Source organism: Theropithecus gelada, chromosome 19, assembly GCF_003255815.1.
Source record: "Theropithecus gelada isolate Dixy chromosome 19, Tgel_1.0, whole genome shotgun sequence".
NCBI classification, from domain to species: Eukaryota; Metazoa; Chordata; class Mammalia; order Primates; family Cercopithecidae; genus Theropithecus; species Theropithecus gelada.
The window spans coordinates 38,430,065-38,447,940 of NC_037687.1; the positions used below are offsets into that span (position 1 = coordinate 38,430,065).

Consider the following 17,876-nt stretch of genomic DNA (forward strand, 5'->3'; position numbering starts at 1 on the left):
TGTGAGGCTCTGTGGGACTCCCAGCTCTCCTGACACCCCTAGTCTTCAGAATGGAGGCCGAGTCCTGCCTTCCTGTCAGTCATGGGGCCAGCTCTAGGCTCCTTCGTCCTGACCATCAGTCACCCCCAGAAGGGGCGACAGTTGTGCTGAGGGGAGGAGCAGGGACAGGTGTCAGCCACCCTGTGCACCTGCAAGTCAGAGTGGGGGAGTGGGAGGACCCCAGGAGTGACTGAACTTCCTGATTTAGAGGGTGCTAGCCTGTGCTTAGGGAATTTGAGATTTAGTAGAAAAAGTAGGGTTATTTCCTATTTCGTAGGCATAGTAGTTTAAGTTTGGAATCACAGATTCCCCTTGTATGTCACTGTCAACCGCAGTCCCACCCACTGGGGCATGAAATTCGGAATCCACACCCTGGCCCAGGGTGGGCACAGGGGCTCCTGTGTCTGTGCAGCTGCTGCAGGAAGATGTGCTCTCTGTTGGGAAGAGTGCTCTTGCCTCCCTGGAGGGCAGTACCCAGCTCCCTGCAGTCCCCCCCCGCGGAGGGCAGTACCAGCTCCCTGCAGCCCCCTCCCTGGAGGCCCCACCCTCTCTGAGTTTCCCCCTGCCTAGCCCCATCTCAGCCCACCCAGGGTCTCTGAGTTGATGGGGCCCAGGGCACTGTGTGGGTCATTCACGCTGTTTGCTCTGCCCGTGAAACCTGCCTGGTGCTGTCCAGGATCCTGCACTTTCCCTGAGTGTGACTGTGTGTGTGTGTGTGTGTGTGTGTGTGTATGTGTGATGGGCCTACACACAGGTGAGCTCTCAGGGTGAGGGAATTTGAGTCATTTAACAAACATTTATGTAAATGCAGGAATCATGGAGCAGGGCTTCTTCTTATGATAGACGATGGTTTGTGCTGTAGGTTGGACCACCCTTCCTAACTGCTCATGGCCTCTCTTTGCACTTACTTTGGGTCCCATCACTAAAGGGGATGCTGTTGCCCTCCTTCCACATTGGTCTTGGGCTTGGCCATGTGACTTACCGAGGCTGATGCATGCAGAGGAATGGTCTGGGTCAGTCACAGCCTTGCCATGGGGGCCTGGCATGGTGTCCCCACTCTCTCATGATCTGCCACGAGAACAGGGTCCCCTGGTGGCCCCTTCATCTCGGGCGCATTCAGGGATCCTGCTGTGTGTCACACCCCTGCGGTCCCTTCAGAGTCACCCTAGGAAAGGCCTAGAGTGCCAGCTCCTCCCATGCGGGCTCTGAGGTCGGAGCCTGGTTGCCCCCATCCGGGGAGCCGCCTACCCTTAGGCCCGGGTGTCCTCAGGAAACTCTGACCCCAGCAGCTCTACTCTCCAGCCCCCATGGCTCTGGCCTCAGCTCCTGCCATGTGTGAGCATTACAGGGCTCTGTCCTGACCTCATACTCTCCCCATGTGGTGGCCAAAGGAGAGCCTCTGCAGGAGGTTGAGGCCCATAGGTTGGAGCCTGTGGGGCCATCACAGGCAGCCTTGCCTGGGGCTGACTAAAGGGACGTTATGGTAATTCACTGGGAAGATGAGTGCTTGCTAGAGCTGTGTGGACATATTTACCAGGTGACAGAGGTCCCTGTTTTCATTATTTGCCATTGGCGTCTGCACTGTCTCCATCATGATGGAATGATGTGGAATTTCAGGCAAGGCCAAATTGCTTCTGTTCTGCTAGTTGTAATTTTTTTCTAGCTAATCTGTCTATGTAGTAAAGGTAATGACTGATTTTCCGGTGTTAAAATCATCTTGCATACCTGGGGAATAAACTCAACGCAGTAAATCCTGGCTTGTTCTGCTAGTTGTAATTTTTTTCTAGCTAATCTGTCTATATAGTAAAAGCAATGACTGATTTTCCGGTGTTAAAATCATCTTGCATACCTGGGGAATAAACTCAACGCAGTAAATCCTGGCTCCTTTTGGTCATGTTTTGTTTGTGGATTTTCCCTCTGTTCCCAGGTAGGGCCTGCAATTTTACTTCCTCATTGTGTCCTGGTCTGCTTTTGACATGAAGGTTTTACTGCCACAAAAGTGAGTTAATGAGTATTTGTGTTTCCTGTCCTCCGGGAGAGTTGTGTAAGTTTGATAAGAGCTGGTGTTTGTTTTGTGGATCTTTTTTTGTTTAACCCAAAGAGATTTTATCCTTTTTTTTTTCTTTTTTTTCCTAGTCTGGCTCTGTCGCCCAAGCTGGGGTGCAGTGGTGCAATCTGCTTATGCAACCTCCGCCTCCTGGGTCCAAGCGATTCTCCAGCCTCAGCCACCCTAGTAGCTGGGATTAGAGTCACACACCACCATGCCCAGCAAATTTTTGTATTTTTAGTAGAGGGGGGTTTCACCATGTTGGCCAGGCTGGTCTTGAACTCCTGACCTCAAGTAATCTGCCCACCTCAGCCTCCTAAAGTGCTGGGATTACAGGCATGAGCCACCACTCCCAGCTGATTTTATACTTCTTTTCCAGTGAAGTAAAATGAACATAGCAGTAATGTCTGCATTCCTGTGTGCTCATGAAAGCTCTGCCCAGATTAAGATATGGCACATTGCCTGCACTAAGTGACACTCCCATGACCCTCACAGCCATTGCAGAGCACAGGTCACCTCCACTCTGATCTCTAGCAGCAGAGTTGGGTTTTCCTCTTGGAAACTTTATAGAGGTGGAATTAGTGATCATTTTCTATCTGCGATTGACTCCTTTCTTTCAACTCTATGTATGAGATCATCCATGTTCTGTGCAGCAGCAATCCCTTCCTTTCTCATGTTCTTTTTTTTTTTTTGAGACGGAGTCTCGCTCTGTCGCCCAGGCTGGAGTGCAGTGGCCGGATCTCAGCTCACTGCAAGCTCCACTTCCCAGGTTCACGCCATTCTCCTGCCTCAGCCTCCCGAGTAGCTGGGACTACAGGTGCCCACCACCTTGCCCGGCTGATTTTTTGTATTTTATAGTAGAGACGGGGTTTCACCGTGTTAGCCAGGATGGTCTCGATCTCCTGACCTTGTGATCCACCCGTCGTGGCCTCCCAAAGTGCTGGGATTACAGGCTTGAGCCACTGCGCCCGGCACCTTTCTCATGTTCTAAAATATCCCTCAGTTTGAATGCACCACAGTTTTATCCCCTGCACTGTTGCACATTTGGACTGTTACACTTTTTGATTCTTCTGAACGATGCTGGAATTTGACACAGATTCTCCTGCCCGATAGCTGAACACATCTAAATTTCCACAAGCAACATCTCCACGTCCAGTTGTTCCAGCTCTTGGTGTTGTCAATTCATTGAGTTTTAAGCTTTCTCATATGGATGGATGAAGATTTGATGATGAGATTTGAGACATCTATTTGTTGGTTGAGATTTGGGAAGGAGGAGGAAGTCAGAGGAGGGGCAGGAGCTGCTTTCATCTCTGGACAGAGGGATCCTTGCTGTGCCTCACAAAGCAGAGACCCTCAAGGTCCTGAGTTCTCAAGGACAAGCATGTGCTGCCTCTGCCTGCCCCAGGCACAGCCTTGAGGCCTGGTCTCCCAGGAAGAAAGAACTGGCCTCCCCTGGGTACGGACTGTCCCCACATGTACTGTACCTGCAGGGCCTAGGGCTGGGGTTTTGTTGTGGTTTCAGGGTGACTGGGACGGATGCAGAAGTCGCTGTGGCCACCCAGTGTCGACCCACTCAGTGGCAAAGGGAGGAGCTGGGGTTCTGTCATTGCCCAGTCCTGGAGACCAGGGATGTTTCCTGATGTGCCTTTCAGACTCTGATGAGAGTGTCCCCAGAGACTCAGCTTCTCCCAACATCTCTCAGGGAACAGGTCCAGGCCAGGGCTGTCCAGGGCATCTGGAGAAAGACCCAGAGTGGCTGGAGCAGAGAGGGTAGGAAGTGGGCAGAACCAGCAGCATCTGGCTGGGCAGAGGCACCCCTTCTTGGGCAGTGTCCCTAGGTTGTGACTATGGGAGGGAACGCGGCAGAGCCCAGGGAATCCCATGTGCCCACTCCCACAGACCCCCCATTCCTATCCCCCTCTCTGATGGGGCAGCCTCTCCTGACATCCATCTCCCCATCTGGGCTCCTGTGCCTCTTCAGACCAGGTCCTGCCTGCCCTTAGGCTTCTCTCTTGGGTGCCCCCAGCACATGCCATGACCCCTCCCAGCAACACAAGCTCCTGGCTTTACATGGACTCCCCAGAACCTACCGGGTAGATGTGGTCGGATTCCGGATGTTCCTTGAGGGAATCCCGATGGACAAAGGGAGAGGCCAGCCCAGGAGGGCCCTGCACGCCCATTCATCAGTCACCCTGCCTGGGTGGGACACTGGGGTCCTCCTATCCTGGGATCCCCTGTCCTGCTCCTTCTCTAGCTGAACCCCGGCCAGCTGGTTCTATGGGGCATGGAATCCCCCACCCCATATACAGAGCAGGAAACCACATGCTCCCACTCTCTTTCGTGGGACCTCATCTTACTTGCTGAGATGGCTTCACACTCACAGTCCCACCCTGGGCTGCAGCCCCACAGAGCCTGTGCCCTCCTTTCCTGCCCATTTCTGGGTTTCCCTTCCTGCATCACCTCCTCCCTGTGGCCATGCCTGCTCCTGCTCCAGGCATCTGCCCCTGGGTCACTGCCTGTCACCATCTCTGGGTTCACTGGCCTCTGCCATTTATTCTTTGCCCTGAACCCTGTGCGGGAGGAAGGGTGAAGCTGAGATGGGTGCTGTCCAAGGTCCTGTCCTTTCCGGACCGCTTAACAGTGAGGGACCCTGATGTGTCACCAGAGAAGAGGTGTGTGTCAGGAGTGCCCAGATCATAGGGGGCAGGAAAGGCTCGGGGAACGAGGGAGAAATCTATGATGGGGGAGAATCAGCGTCCTATTTTGGGAAGCATATGCTGCTTGCAAGAGACTCTACTTATTCATAAAGATACTAACACACTGAAGGTAAAGGGGTAGAAAAAATATTCCATGCAAGTGGAAACCAAAAGTGAGCAGGAGTAGCTATATTTATATCTGTCTCTGAGGATGGGTGTGGGGAGACTTGAGGGGTGACAGGTGGCCCTGAAACCTGATGTCTCTGCTAAAAAATCTCTGGGTGGGTCCTTAAGGAGGCCCAGGAATTCTGCTGAGGAAGAGGAGGGGGAACTCCCCAGAGAGAGGGAGGAGGAGGAGGCACAGAGCCCCAGCCCCATCCCTGGATTCTGACTTCATCAGCCTCTGCTCCCTTATTCTGAGGACTTTTGGGGTCAAGTGGAGCCTTATCCACTCGGACACCCTGCCTCTTGTGAGGATACACGGACACGAATCCTCCCTTCTACCCACACATGCTCCAGTCAGCCCTCAGGTGTGAATACTGTGCAAGATTCCCCTAAGTGCACACAGAACTTGGCCTGACATAAGACTACAAATCTGATTTTGATGATTCGTTGGGGATAGACTAGAGAAGAGCTTGCGTGAGAGACACCTAGAATGTAAAGCATGCAGCAAACATGTGATCAACGCTTAACGATCATGCTGAGTTAAACCCATCCTTTTTCCGTCTACACTTTCTTCATTGTCCACCAGAGGGCGGCAGAGTCCCTCCCGGCCTGGAGCCTCCCCAGGGTCTCCTGGCCTCCCTCAGCTGGACCCACAGCTCCCCCAGGGTTCACCCTCACCAGGATCACCTCGACTCACCTCCTCCACACCCTCCAAGTTCCCCAGACGGACTCTGTCAGCTCCTCCCTACAGCCCCGCAGCAACCCAACTAAAGTCACTCTTTCTGCAGGCAGCTCCTGCCCCTACATCCTCTCCTCCCCAGGGCACAGCCGAAAGGGCATCTCCCAGGGCAGGTCCCTGTGATCCTCAGAGCACATTCACAGCTCTACTCTCATTATCGTTAGCTCCTCAGTCCCACGACGTTCACTGAGCGCCATGCCTTGCTCCAACAGACCCTTCTTGTCTCTCATGTTCCTGCTGTGTCCCACCTCTTCCTTCCTGGGGCCTCTGAGGACCCCGCTTTGCCAAGGGTTTCTGTGCAGCTCCCCATTCCCTCTTGGCACCACCCATGGGGAAGGCGGAGTGACCACAGGACTGTCAGCCAGACAGAGGCTTCCAGGTCAGGTAGAACATGGAAAGGACCTGAGCCACAGCTCATCCAAAAGACAGGGAGAGGGACGGTTTCCCTGAAGGCTTTCCCAAGAACAGCAGACCTCAGAGCCACACACCTCCCTCCACCACAGCCCTCTCTTCCCAGGACACACCAGATGCCTCCCTCCATACCCAGGAGCTGTAGCTCCTCCTGAGACCCCTGGGCCTTGGTTTCTGTGCCTGGGTCAGAGGCCAGGCTGGTGATACTGGAGACAGAGGGCTGGTCTCTCCCCAGTCATCCCCCAGTGAACCCCTTTCTATCTCCCAGAGCCACCTCTGTCACCTTCCTGCTGGGCATCATCCCAGCAGAAACCCAAGGCCCAGCTGGGTTTCTCTGTCACAAGGGAAATAATCCCCCTGGTGTGACAGACCCAAGGCCAGAACACAGCAGAGGTCAGCGCTGGGAAAGATTGGTTGTCCTCCCAGGGGACAGGGGTCCATCAGCCTTGCTTCTCATAGCTTTGTCTGGGGAACTGAATATAGACAAAAGGGAAAGAGGAAGAAGGACAAGAGGCAGGAATGAGAGGGGAGGGGACAAAGGACTCCTGAGCAGAGACCCCACCCCTGGACCATGTGATCTTGGAAAGTGCTCCTGCCCTGGGAGGAGGCTCAGCACAGAGGTAGGAAGGACAGCAGAGCTGACAATCACAGCAGCCCTGACAAGAGTGTTCCTGGAGCCCAAGCTCTTCTCCACAGAGGACAAGCAGGCAGCAGAGACCATGGGGTCCCCTTCAGCCTGTCCACACAGAGCACGCATCCCCTGGCAGGGGCTTCTGCTCACAGGTGAGGGGAGGATTTCATGGGAGTGGGTAGGAGGAGGGCCAGAGAGACTGGCTGGGGTCTCCTTGGGGGAACGGGGCTCTGAGAGGGACAAAGGGCTTCTGTTGAAGCATGAATATGGGAGAGGACACCAGAGAGGGTCAGGAAACCCGAACAGGAAAATCACATTGAACTGGAATTGGAAAGGGTCAAGAAAATCTCACGTGTTCTCTTTTCCTGGTTAATTGTCACTAGTTGCTACATTTTGAAACATGGTAATAATAACTATATCAAATGACACTTCAAATAAAAACATAACCAGGGCATAAAACATTGTCCCTTGCCACCAACCTCAGACATTGGAAAATAAGCCCCAGGATGTGGAGGGCCTTGGGAACTCTCATGAGCTCATCCACTGGAGCCTGCAGCCTGTCCCAGGCACTGGGGTGCAATCCAGATCACACAAGTCCCTGCCCTCACAGAGCTCACACTCTCATGGGGAGGAAGACAGACAGGCAAAGAGATCTAGGATGTGAAGTCAGGTGTTGACAAGATCCCTAAAGGGAATAGAGCAGGGAAAGGTCAGACAGGGAACACCCAGGGCCTCTAGAGAAGGTGTCAGGGGAGGGGTCTCCCAAGGATGCCCTGATGTGAGCAGGTCCTGCAGTGTGGAGAGAGCCATGCAGATCCCTGGGGAAGAGGATTCCAAACAGGGAAATGTGAAGGTCAGAGATGCTGAAGGAATGGGGTCATGGTGCTTACATTGACCCAGTAGGACACACACACACACACACGCGCACACACACACTCTTCAAGATGGGGGTGGGTGAGGAAACCTGCCTGCTCAGGATCCAGGGCCCCATCTTTCCACCCAATATTGACTGATGCTCTCTTCCCCTCCTAGCCTCACTTCTAACCTTCTGGAACCTGCCCACCAGTGCCCAGACTAACATTGAAGTTGTGCCGTTCAATGTTGCAGAGGGGAAGGAGGTCATTCTGCTAGTCAGTAATGTGTCCCGCAATCTTTATGGCTACAACTGGTACAAAGGGGAAAGGGTGCACGCCAACTATCGAATTATAGGATATGTAATAAACCAAGGAGAAAATGCCCCAGGGCCCGCACACAGCGGTCGAGAGACAATATACTCCAATGGATCCCTGCTGATCCAGAACGTCGGCCTCAGTGACCCAGGAATCTATACCCTACACGTTATAAGCGAAGATCTTGTGACTGAAGAAGTAACCAGGCAATTCTACGTATTCTGTGAGTGATTCCTCCACGACTTCTGGGTGTTGGGGGTCAGTTCTACTTCATACACACGGGATTGTCAGGCCTGGGTTGTGCCCGTGTCCCCATCTACACTTTATCCTGTGTCGGGGTTTGGGCATTTAGTGAAGGACACATACGGGGGAGACAAACTTCAACAGATCAGAATCCCTTTCCTGCATCCAGACCCTGCAGATACTTGCTGCAGAGGAAGGACAGTCTGATGGGGGGCGGGGGACTCAGCAGGAGGGGATCAGTCCCAACCAAGATTCTGTGCCCTCCCCCTGAAAAAGACCCTGGAGAACCGGGTCAGAGCCTGGCCTGAGGGGTCCCCTGGAATCCTCACAGAGAAGCTCAGCCCTGGAAGCATAAGTCCCAGATCCCTGTCCCAGGGCTCTTGACTCCCGGTGACCCTAAGGAACCTGTGCCAGGGCTGGGTTGTGGCCTCCTGGGTTGAACTGAGTGAGAGCAAGGATTTGAGCTGTTTGAGGATCATGGCTCACGGAGCTGGTCACCAGCCTGGTCACCCCCAGGGCCTCATCTGGGCAAGGACAGAGCCTCATCCTTCACCTGAGACTCAGCCTGGAAAGGACAGATGAACAGGATTACTAGGATCTCAGCCCCCTGGTTGAGGAATTTAAGAGAGGTCCTAGGGGAGTCAGTGTCCTCAGGGGGAGAAAGGGAAGAAGAAAAATTCTCCTTTAAGTTCCTTGTACACCAGGAATCAGGTCCAAATAACCCACTCCTGGGGGCAAACAATCAGAGATGCTGCTTATTTGGGCAGCTCTTCTACGCAGGGCTCTCGTCCAGGTAATTGTGATTATTTTAAGGTGAATTCACAGACAACAAGGCAAGCCAGAGACCATTTACGCTTTATCTCATTTTGTTAAAGGAAACTGAGGCAGAAGGAAATACAGCCACTGAGGCAGGCTCTCACAGACCGGACAGACACATCAGAATCCCCAGGTCTGTGTCTGTAGCTACAGAGCTTCCTTCCTAGGCATCCATGCCAGAAGTGGGAGATTCTGGTCTGGGAAGTGAGGAAAAAATGGAGGATTAGTTTTTACTTAGAACTGAATCTCCTGCCTCAACTATCAGAGTCAGTGCTGGGAATGTCCAGGCCTCTCCCTTAGATTCACACTCCTACCCGCCCTGGACCTGAAATCCTGTGCTTCCTGATGTGTTGGTGTCACTCCCACAGGAGGATAAAGGAAAGGACTTTACTTTCTCTCCCCACTCACACCCTGCCCAAGCCAGGGCCCAACGTGAGACACAGTAGTTCTCTCATGAAGGAGGGAGGGAATGAATGGAGGAATGCATGATCCATAATCTCTTCAGAGACTGGAACCTGATGCAGGATCCTAGGAGGCTCTGGCACCTGTTCCCTGACCCTCCAAGGGGCTGAGACCCATGTTCCACCCCTTTTATCCCCTGCCTCTAAAGCCACCCCAGTGGGAGACTGAGACAGGAGGGTGTCTTGAGCCCAGGAGTTCAAGACCAGCCTGGGCAACATAGCAAGATCCCTGGCTCTTAAAAAACAAAGAAGCCACCCAGGTGTTGATTCTTATGACTGTGCAAATGCTTGGTCATGGGATGGGGATGAGCAACTCCTCTCTCCGCTCTCTACACTGACTCACCAGGGGGCCAGAGGCAGGACAGGTGTGCAGTCCCCAAAGCCCATGGGTTCATTCCACCCATTTTACTACCAACTCCATCCTCGTCTTGCTGCGGGGCTCAGGTCCTCCAGTCATTCCCGAGACCTCCTCCAGGTGCAGCGGGCCAGGTACGTGCTGTCTGATGGGGTTTGCTCCCCATTCCACATACACCTGTGTCCTCATGATGACACCATCATCATAAGGTGGAGTCCCTTGGAATGGGAACTGCACCAGCCCCATCTCACTTAGACTCTGCCTAGTTTGGATGAATTTGAACTCTAGATGTGTTTCCTTAGGTCGAGAGAAAAGGAAGAAAGTATTTCTCATGCCTGTGTTGGCCTTTCCTCCGTTTTGCTGACTCTGCACAGGAGAGCTGGGGACAGGGAGCTCTTTGTAAATTTCCTAATATAACACACATCTCTTCTCCTAATTTGCCTTCATTTTTCTTGTTATGTCATTGAGAATCCTCAGATTTTCAGCCAGCCCCCGCTTGCTTCACTCATCCTTTATCTTCTTTTGGACTCTGCTGTGCTTTCCTGGAAGTCACTAGCTCTTGTCAGTCACCATCAAACACCCGGGCACTATCAAACACCTGCCCCACCTGCAGGCCCTGCAGTCTGAGTACTAAACTCACCTCTAGACTTTTTCCTGGTTTCCTCTGCTATGTCTCCTCAAACACCCATTGTTATCATCACCCATCTCTGGGATACCCTTGGAAAAAAAAGGCTCAGAGAAACACGCCATGGCTGGGTGGTATAGGAGTGTTCAGCTGGAAGGAACTCAGCTCCTGCACATTCCAGGTGAGGACCCCAAAAGGCCAGGTAGGCAGTCATCAGGAAAGGACCAGGAGAGGCACCAGGGGCTGTGACTCATGGTCCTGGGTATGTCCATGACCCAAAGCTGCTGCACAATTTACACTTGAGAAAGTCTGTGCTTCTCTAAGACAAATCAGGCAGCCTCACAGTCTCTGAGCTCTCAGATCATTGTGCACCTGTCTTGTGATACACACACCTGCCATGGGCTTTTAAGGACTTGAGTGGGCTTAGAGGTGGGAGATGCGAACTCTGATTGAAAGATACCTATAGGGAAACCAAGGGTGCCACACAAGGCAATCTTCTCTCTGTTATCTGCACAGTGGAGCCACCAAAGCCCTCCATCTCCAGCAACACCTTCAATCCGGTGGAGAACAAGGATATTGTGGCTTTAACCTGTCAACCTGAAACTCAGGACACAACCTACCTGTGGTGGGTAAACAATCAGAGCCTCCAGGTCAGTCCCAGGCGGCTGCTCTCCGTTGACAACAGGACCCTCGTTCTACTGAGCGTCACAACGAATGACAAAGGACCCTATGAATGTGAAATACAGAACCCAGTGGGTGCCAGGCGCAGTGACCCAGTCACCCTGAATGTCCGCCGTGAGTATCTTCTGTTCCTCTGTGGCCCAGGCTGCCAGCCCAAATCCACGCAGCCAGAGGCCAGGCCTCTCAGTCCCTCTCGGGTCCAAGTACACAGACCCTCACTTCTAGTCACCCAAGCTGGCCATGACTTCCAGCCCCAAGCAAGCCTGGGCAGACCCAGCCTTCACTAAGAGTATGAGAGGAGGGGCTGCTCCTGTCCTGGGAGGCTCAGGGTCCACAGCCTGTGATGGGAGAAACAAGTGAATGTCTCAGGCTCTGCCTCAGTGAACACAGTCGGGGTTTGGTTGGGACTTCAGTACTGTGATTTGGGTAAGGGGGATACCACGGCCCTTCCACAGACCAGGAGCTTCCGCTTCCCTCTAAGGACATCACTTATGGCTTTATTCTCTTTGCTCCAGGAGGCTTGGACACCCCTGCCATCTCTACCCCAGACATATCTTACCTGTTAGGAGCAAACCTCAGGCTCTTCATCCCACCCACACAGTATTTTTGGCTGAGTGATGGAAAGCTTCTGCAACACATGCAAGAGCTCTTTATCACCAAAGCACTGCAAAGAATAGTGTATCCTATACCTGCCATGCCCACAGATTGGCCACTGGCCACAATAGGACCACAGCCAAGATGATCACAGTCTGTGGTACATCGATCCCTGGACCATTGGCATCATATTTTGAGGTGGGGTCTCTGGTGTTAAGGAAGAGCTGAAGAAAATTTTCTTTTCCAGCCTGTGTCCCAAGGGCACAAGCAGATCCCAAATTCTCCCCTCTGAACCCTCTCACTGTGTCTCTGCAGACCCTCCTCCCTGTGCTTCAGTAATTTCTCATGGCTGATTACGGATCCAGCCTGGAATGTGGGGAGGGGGCTCCCTCAGCCCCAAAGCCCCATGTAGTGGAAGGAGCTTCACAGAGGGGAAAGCAGGAAGGGTCCTTAAGGGTTCTCTCGGCCACCAGTACATCCCTTTTTGTCACCAATTTGTGTTCTTTTGCCTAATTCATGATCTACAAGGAACAAGGAGGCTTTGAAACAGGCTCACACTTTTTCCCCAGATGAGAGGAGGAAGCCCCCTTGGATGAGGGAGGAGCAGCTCAGACTCTGCTCCCTGCTCTGCTCTTGGCTCACCTGGTGACTGGCCCTGCCCTGACTCCACCTAGGGTGGGACCTGGGTGTGTGGAGAAGGTGCTTGGGTGACCTGTCCTGAATCTGGCTAAATTGAGCTGCCAATAAAAGGCAGAGCCTCTGCTGGGTTAGGCTTCAGGGAACTGGGAAGAGAGGGAGCCCCGGGGCAGACTCTTGAGCTATGGCCTGGCTCTGAAGTCACTGGCTTTATGAGGCTGTGGACACAGCATAGAGCACAGCTAGTGATGAACATTTGGAGAAATAGGGAGATTTAGCCACTGGGGCTCTGCATGGGAGGAAAGGGGCAGGGCCACAAGATGTGTATTTATAGCGAGGGCAAGAGTACCAGCCACTATATATTCATAAAGGTTAAACTCTCATAACCTGAAATTTACCATATTAGCCATTTTACATGTACAGTTTAGGGCTGGGTGCAGGGGCTCACGCATGTAATTCCAGCACTTTGAGAGGTTGAGGTGGGTGGCTCGCTTGTGCTGAGGAGTTCAATACCAGCCTGCACAACATGGTGAAACCCTGTCTTCACAAAAAATTAGCAAAACATGGTGGCACATGACCTGTGGTTCCAACTACTTGGTGGGCTGCGGCGGGAGGACCACTTTAGCCCAGAATGTTGAGGCTGCAGTGAGCCTTGATTGTGCCACTGAATTCCAGCCTCAGTAACAGAGCGAGACCCTGTCTCCAAAAAAAGTATGGTTTAGTGATACCAATTATATTTATACTGCTCTGCAACCATCACCGCTGTCCGTTTCCAGAACTTTTTCAACTTACCATACTAAACCTCTGCACTCAATAAACAGTAACTCTCCACTCCTTCTAACCCTAGTCCCTGGTAGCCATTATTCTACTTTCTGTCTTCCTGTAATTGACTATTTTATTAATAAGTACCTCACATCAATAGACTTATACAAAATTTGTCCTTTTGTGTCTGGCCACATTTCACTTAGCATAGTGTCTTCAAGGTTCATTCACGTTGTAGTATGTATCAGAATTTGAGTCTCATGACTGTGTAAATGCTTGGCATTTTATTTTATTTTATTACTTGTTAAGATTGAATGAGTTTCCATTGTGTGAATATATTTCATTTTGCCTCTTGACTTATCATTCAGTGTACTTTTGGGCTGTTTCCACATTTTGGCTATTGTGAGTAATGCTGCTATCAACGTGGGTGTATGAATATCTTTTCAAATCCCTACTTTCAGTTATTTTGGGCATATGACCAGCAGCGGAATTGCTGCATCAAATGGTAATGCTTTGCTTAATTTTTTTGAGAAACAGCTTTGCCATTTTCCACTGTGCCTGCACCATTTCACACTCCCATCAGCAATGCACAAGAGTTCCAATTTTCCTGCCTCCTCAAAACACATGTTTTGTGTTTTCTTTTCTTTCTTTTTTTATTAAATCCTAATGTGTGTGTGGTGGTGTGTCATTGTGGTTTTGATTTGCATATCTCTAAGTATTAGTGATGTTGAGGATCTTTGTGTGGGCTTATTGGCCATTTGTATATCTTACTTGGAGAAATCTCTGTTTTAGTCCTTTTCCCATTTTTAAATTGGGTTTTTGGAATTTTGTTGTTGAGTTATATTAGTTCTTTATATATTCTGAGAATTAATCCCTTATCAGGTATGTGATTTGCAAATATTTTCTCCCATTCCATGGGTTGCCTTTTTCACTTTCTCGATAATGTCCTTTGATATAGAAAGGATCTTACTTTTTATGAAGTCAAATTTATCTATTTTTTTTGTTGCCTGTGCTTTGGGTATCATAGCCAAGAAATCATTGTGAAATCCAATGTCATGAAGTTTTCCCCTATGTTTTCTTCTAAGAGTTTTACAGGTTTAGCTCTTACATTTAGGTCTTTGATTCATTTTGGGTTAAGTTTTGTATATGGTGTTAGGTAAAGATTCAACTCATTCTTGTTCATGGATATCCAGCTTTCCCAATATCATTTGTTGAAAAGACAACTCTTTCCCTATTGAATGACCTTGGTACTCTTGTCAAAAATAATTTGACCATATATGCAAGCATTTGTTTCTGGGCTCTCCATTCTATTCCATTCATTTCTATGTCTTCCTTTATGCCAGTACCACACTGTGTTGATTACTGTGGCTTTGTAGCAAATGCTGAAATCAGGAAGTGTGAGTCTTCCAGCTTCATTCTTTCCTATTGTTTGACTATTTAGAGTACTGATATTCCATATGAATTTTAGGATACATTTTTCTATTTCTGCAAAAAATGCCACTGGAATTCTGGTAGGGATTGCATTAATATTGTCATCTTAATGATATTAGATCTTCCACTATGAAAATGGAATTTCTTTCCATTTATTAATATATTCTTTAATTTCTTTTGGCAACGTTTTATCATTTTCAGCTTACAAGTTTTTCACCTCCTTGGTTAAGTTTGTTCCTAAGAACTTTATTCTTTTTGATGGTAATGTGAATCAATTCTTTTCTTAATTTCTTTTCAGATTGTTCATTGTAAGTACATAGGAATACAACTGTTTTTTGGCTGGACGCGATGGCTTACACCTGTAATCCCAGCACTTTGGGAGGCTGAGGTCGTCAGATCATTTAGGGTCAGACGTTCGAGACCAGCCTGACCAACATGGTGAAACCCCATCTCTACTAAAAATACAAAACAAAACAAACAAACGAAATTAGCCAGATGTGGTGGCACAGGCCTGTAATTTCAGCTACTTGGGAGGCTGAGGCAGGAGAATCATTTGAACTGGGGAGGCAGAGGTTGCAGTGAGTCGAGATCGTGCCACTGCACTTCAGCTTGGGCGATAAAATGAGACTCTGTCTCAAAAAAAAAAAAAAAAAAAAGAGAAAAAGGAAAAAAAGAAAAAAGAAATACAGCTGATTTCAACTGATTTTTGCTTGTTGATTTAGTACCTGCAGTTATACTGAATCTGTTAATTAGTTCTAAAATTTTGTTTTAATCTTTAGGGTTTTCCACACATAAGTTCCTGTCATCTACAAACAGAGTTAATTTTACTTCTTTCTGATTTGGATGCCATTTCTTTCTTCTTGCCTACTTTCTCTTACTAGAACTTCCAATACTACATAGAATAGAAGTGGCAAAAGTACGTATTCTTGTCTTGTTTTTTATCTTAGAGGGAAAGCTTTCAGTTTTTCTCCCTGGAGTATGATGTTAGTGTTGGGCTTTTCAGATATTGCCTCTATTATGTTGAGGTTGTTTCCTTCTTTTTACAATCTGAGTGTGTTTATTATGATAGAATGTTGAACTTTGTCAAATTCTTTTATTGGTTCAGTCTCCCTAGTAGTTATTAGTCTATTCAGATTTTCTGTTTCTTCATGGTTCCATTTAGAAGGTTTTATGTTTCTAGGAATTTATTTTATCCAGGTTCTCTAACTTGTTGGCACATAATTATTCATAATACTCATAACACTTACTAGTTCTGTAAAATTGGTAGTAATCACTTTCATTTCTGATATGAGTAATTTCTATCTTCTCATTTTTTTTTTCCTTAGTTGATCTAATTAAAGGTTGTGAATTTTGTTGAACTTTTTTGAAGAACCACCTTTTGGTTTCATTGCTCTTCTCTATTGTTTTTCTAGTCCACTCGAAAGTTTATTATTTCCTTCATTAGCTATCTTTGGGTTTCATTTGTTTTTCTCATATATCCTTACGTTGTGAAGTCAAGTTGTTGATTTGAGATCTTTCTTCTTTTTAAATGTAAGTATTTATAGTTATACATTTCTTGCACAAGATTCTTAACTTCTATGAGCCTTAGATTCCACAATTGAAAATTGCAATAAGGTGCCTGCTTCACAGTACTGTTTTGAAGATTTAATGTAATGATCAATGAAACATTCAGCAAAGTGCCACATGCAGAAGAAATGTTTCATAAATGTTAGCTACTGTTAAAGTTACCATTATTATTAGCCTTGAAGTCAGGTAGTCTTAGAGTCAAATCCTAGATCCACCTGTCACTAGCTGTATGACATTGGGTAAGTTTTTTCATCACTCTAAGCCACCTCTGTTTTCTACCTGACACTGTTATTTTACAGCTCAAATGAGATACATGTAAATAATTTAACATAGGGACTGACACATAGGAAGTACCCCTCAACAGTAGCTAATATTAGCGATTATTAATCATCGGTCTGAGTTGACTGATGACTGATGAGAAATTAAGCCCAAATTATTGCAACAGAAATAAAGAAGAAACAGAGGCAGAAGGTATTATATATACATTATATATATATTCACATATATACACACATATGTACGTATACATATACATGGGAGAAAGAGGCATTTACACAAAAAATCCACTTGGATATGGTTACTGATTGATATGGGAGAGGGAAAAGAACAGAGTTAAATATGAAGTCTCAAGCCTGGTATGTGAGTTTTCATTCAGTGAGATGCAGCCAAGATGGGATTAGACACACAATATAATTTTGAGAGGAAAACACCTGTGAGGGAAAGTGGGTTGGGAGGGGGAGGAACCTGGGAGAGTCCTCAGATCATGATGCAGATGTGATGCCTGTGGAGGAGAAAGAGAAAAAAAAGAAAGTTTTAGATTGCAGTGCAGTTCTAAGAGAGTTTGTGCAAGACTGTTGGGAATTCTTCAAGCCCATCGCCCTTCAGAGCAAAACAGAGTCTTACAGAACTTGACTTGCTTTCACACACCTGCTGGGAGCCTGTGGGAAGCGAGGTCTCTGTGCAAAGGAGGTGGTGAATTCAGAATGCACTAACTGCCACAACTGAGACACGAAGAAAAAAAATGCAACCATGAAAAAGTGGGAAGTTTTAATGACATACAAGATTAGCAGTCAGTCTTTCTCAAATTTCAAAGCCTTCAAAAATATCTGAGTGTAAAAAGGTCAGGATAGAATAGACAGAAGACTGGTCATCAACCTGGAAACCTGGTGAGATGAAAAACCTGCAAGAATTTAGTTGGCAAATCATCTCCCAGCAACCTTCCCACAGAAATAATGTATTCCTTGAAGGAACAAATAGAAACGACTTCATGCTGAGAGTTGGTTCCTGGGGTACCCCACTGTAAAATAAGATCACCTTCATTCCTTCTCTTTCTTTCCATGACAGATGAATCAGTACCAGGAAGTTCTCCTGACCTCTCAGCAGTACCAGGAAGTTCTCCTGACCTCTCAGCTGGGACTGCTGTCAGCCTCATGATTGGAGTACTGGCTGGGATGGCTCTGATATAGCAGACCTGGTGTAGTTTCTGCATTTCAGGAAGAGTGGCAGATATTATGATCTCTCTTTTTATCCTATTTCCTGCAGGACTGACTGCCATGCTTGGGAGAGGGAAAGGACTTCTTCACCTGTATCTGGGACTAGATCTCCTCCTCCTCCTATTACACTCCTGCTTCTCAGCACTCATTCCTGCAGGTCTCTTTTTCCCTGGTCTTCATTCTTCCTGTACTCCACTGTATCTTGGACATGACTACTTCCAGCCTCTGCTCATTTGTTTCCCCAGTTCAATACACTGTGAAAGCTTCTTGGTCCTCTTTAAAACATCTTTCACTTGTGCTGTTCTCTCCATTACCA

General features: G+C 48.5%; 1 protein-coding gene across 1 annotated transcript; it reads left to right on the top strand.

The window, feature by feature from the left end:
* Positions 1-6,710: 6,710 nt before the first annotated feature.
* On the top strand, positions 6,711-17,533 carry LOC112612131 (carcinoembryonic antigen-related cell adhesion molecule 7-like). Its single transcript, XM_025366259.1, has 4 exons — positions 6,711-6,880; positions 7,761-8,120; positions 10,914-11,213; positions 17,448-17,533. The coding sequence occupies exons 1-4, from the start codon at positions 6,817-6,819 to the stop codon at positions 17,531-17,533; spliced, it is 810 nt and encodes a 269-aa protein (XP_025222044.1). The 5' UTR covers positions 6,711-6,816.
* Positions 17,534-17,876: the final 343 nt, after the last annotated feature.

Coding starts and splice junctions, on each gene's coding strand:
- LOC112612131 (XM_025366259.1), top strand. CDS start 6,817: ATGGGGTCCCCTTCAGCCTGTCCACACAGAGCACGCATCCCCTGGCAG. Junction 8,121..10,913: donor CAGGCAATTCTACGTATTCT/GTGAGTGATTCC, acceptor TTATCTGCACAG/TGGAGCCACCAAAGCCCTCC. Junction 11,214..17,447: donor TGAGTATCTTCTGTTCCTCT/GTGGCCCAGGCT, acceptor CTGACCTCTCAG/CAGTACCAGGAAGTTCTCCT.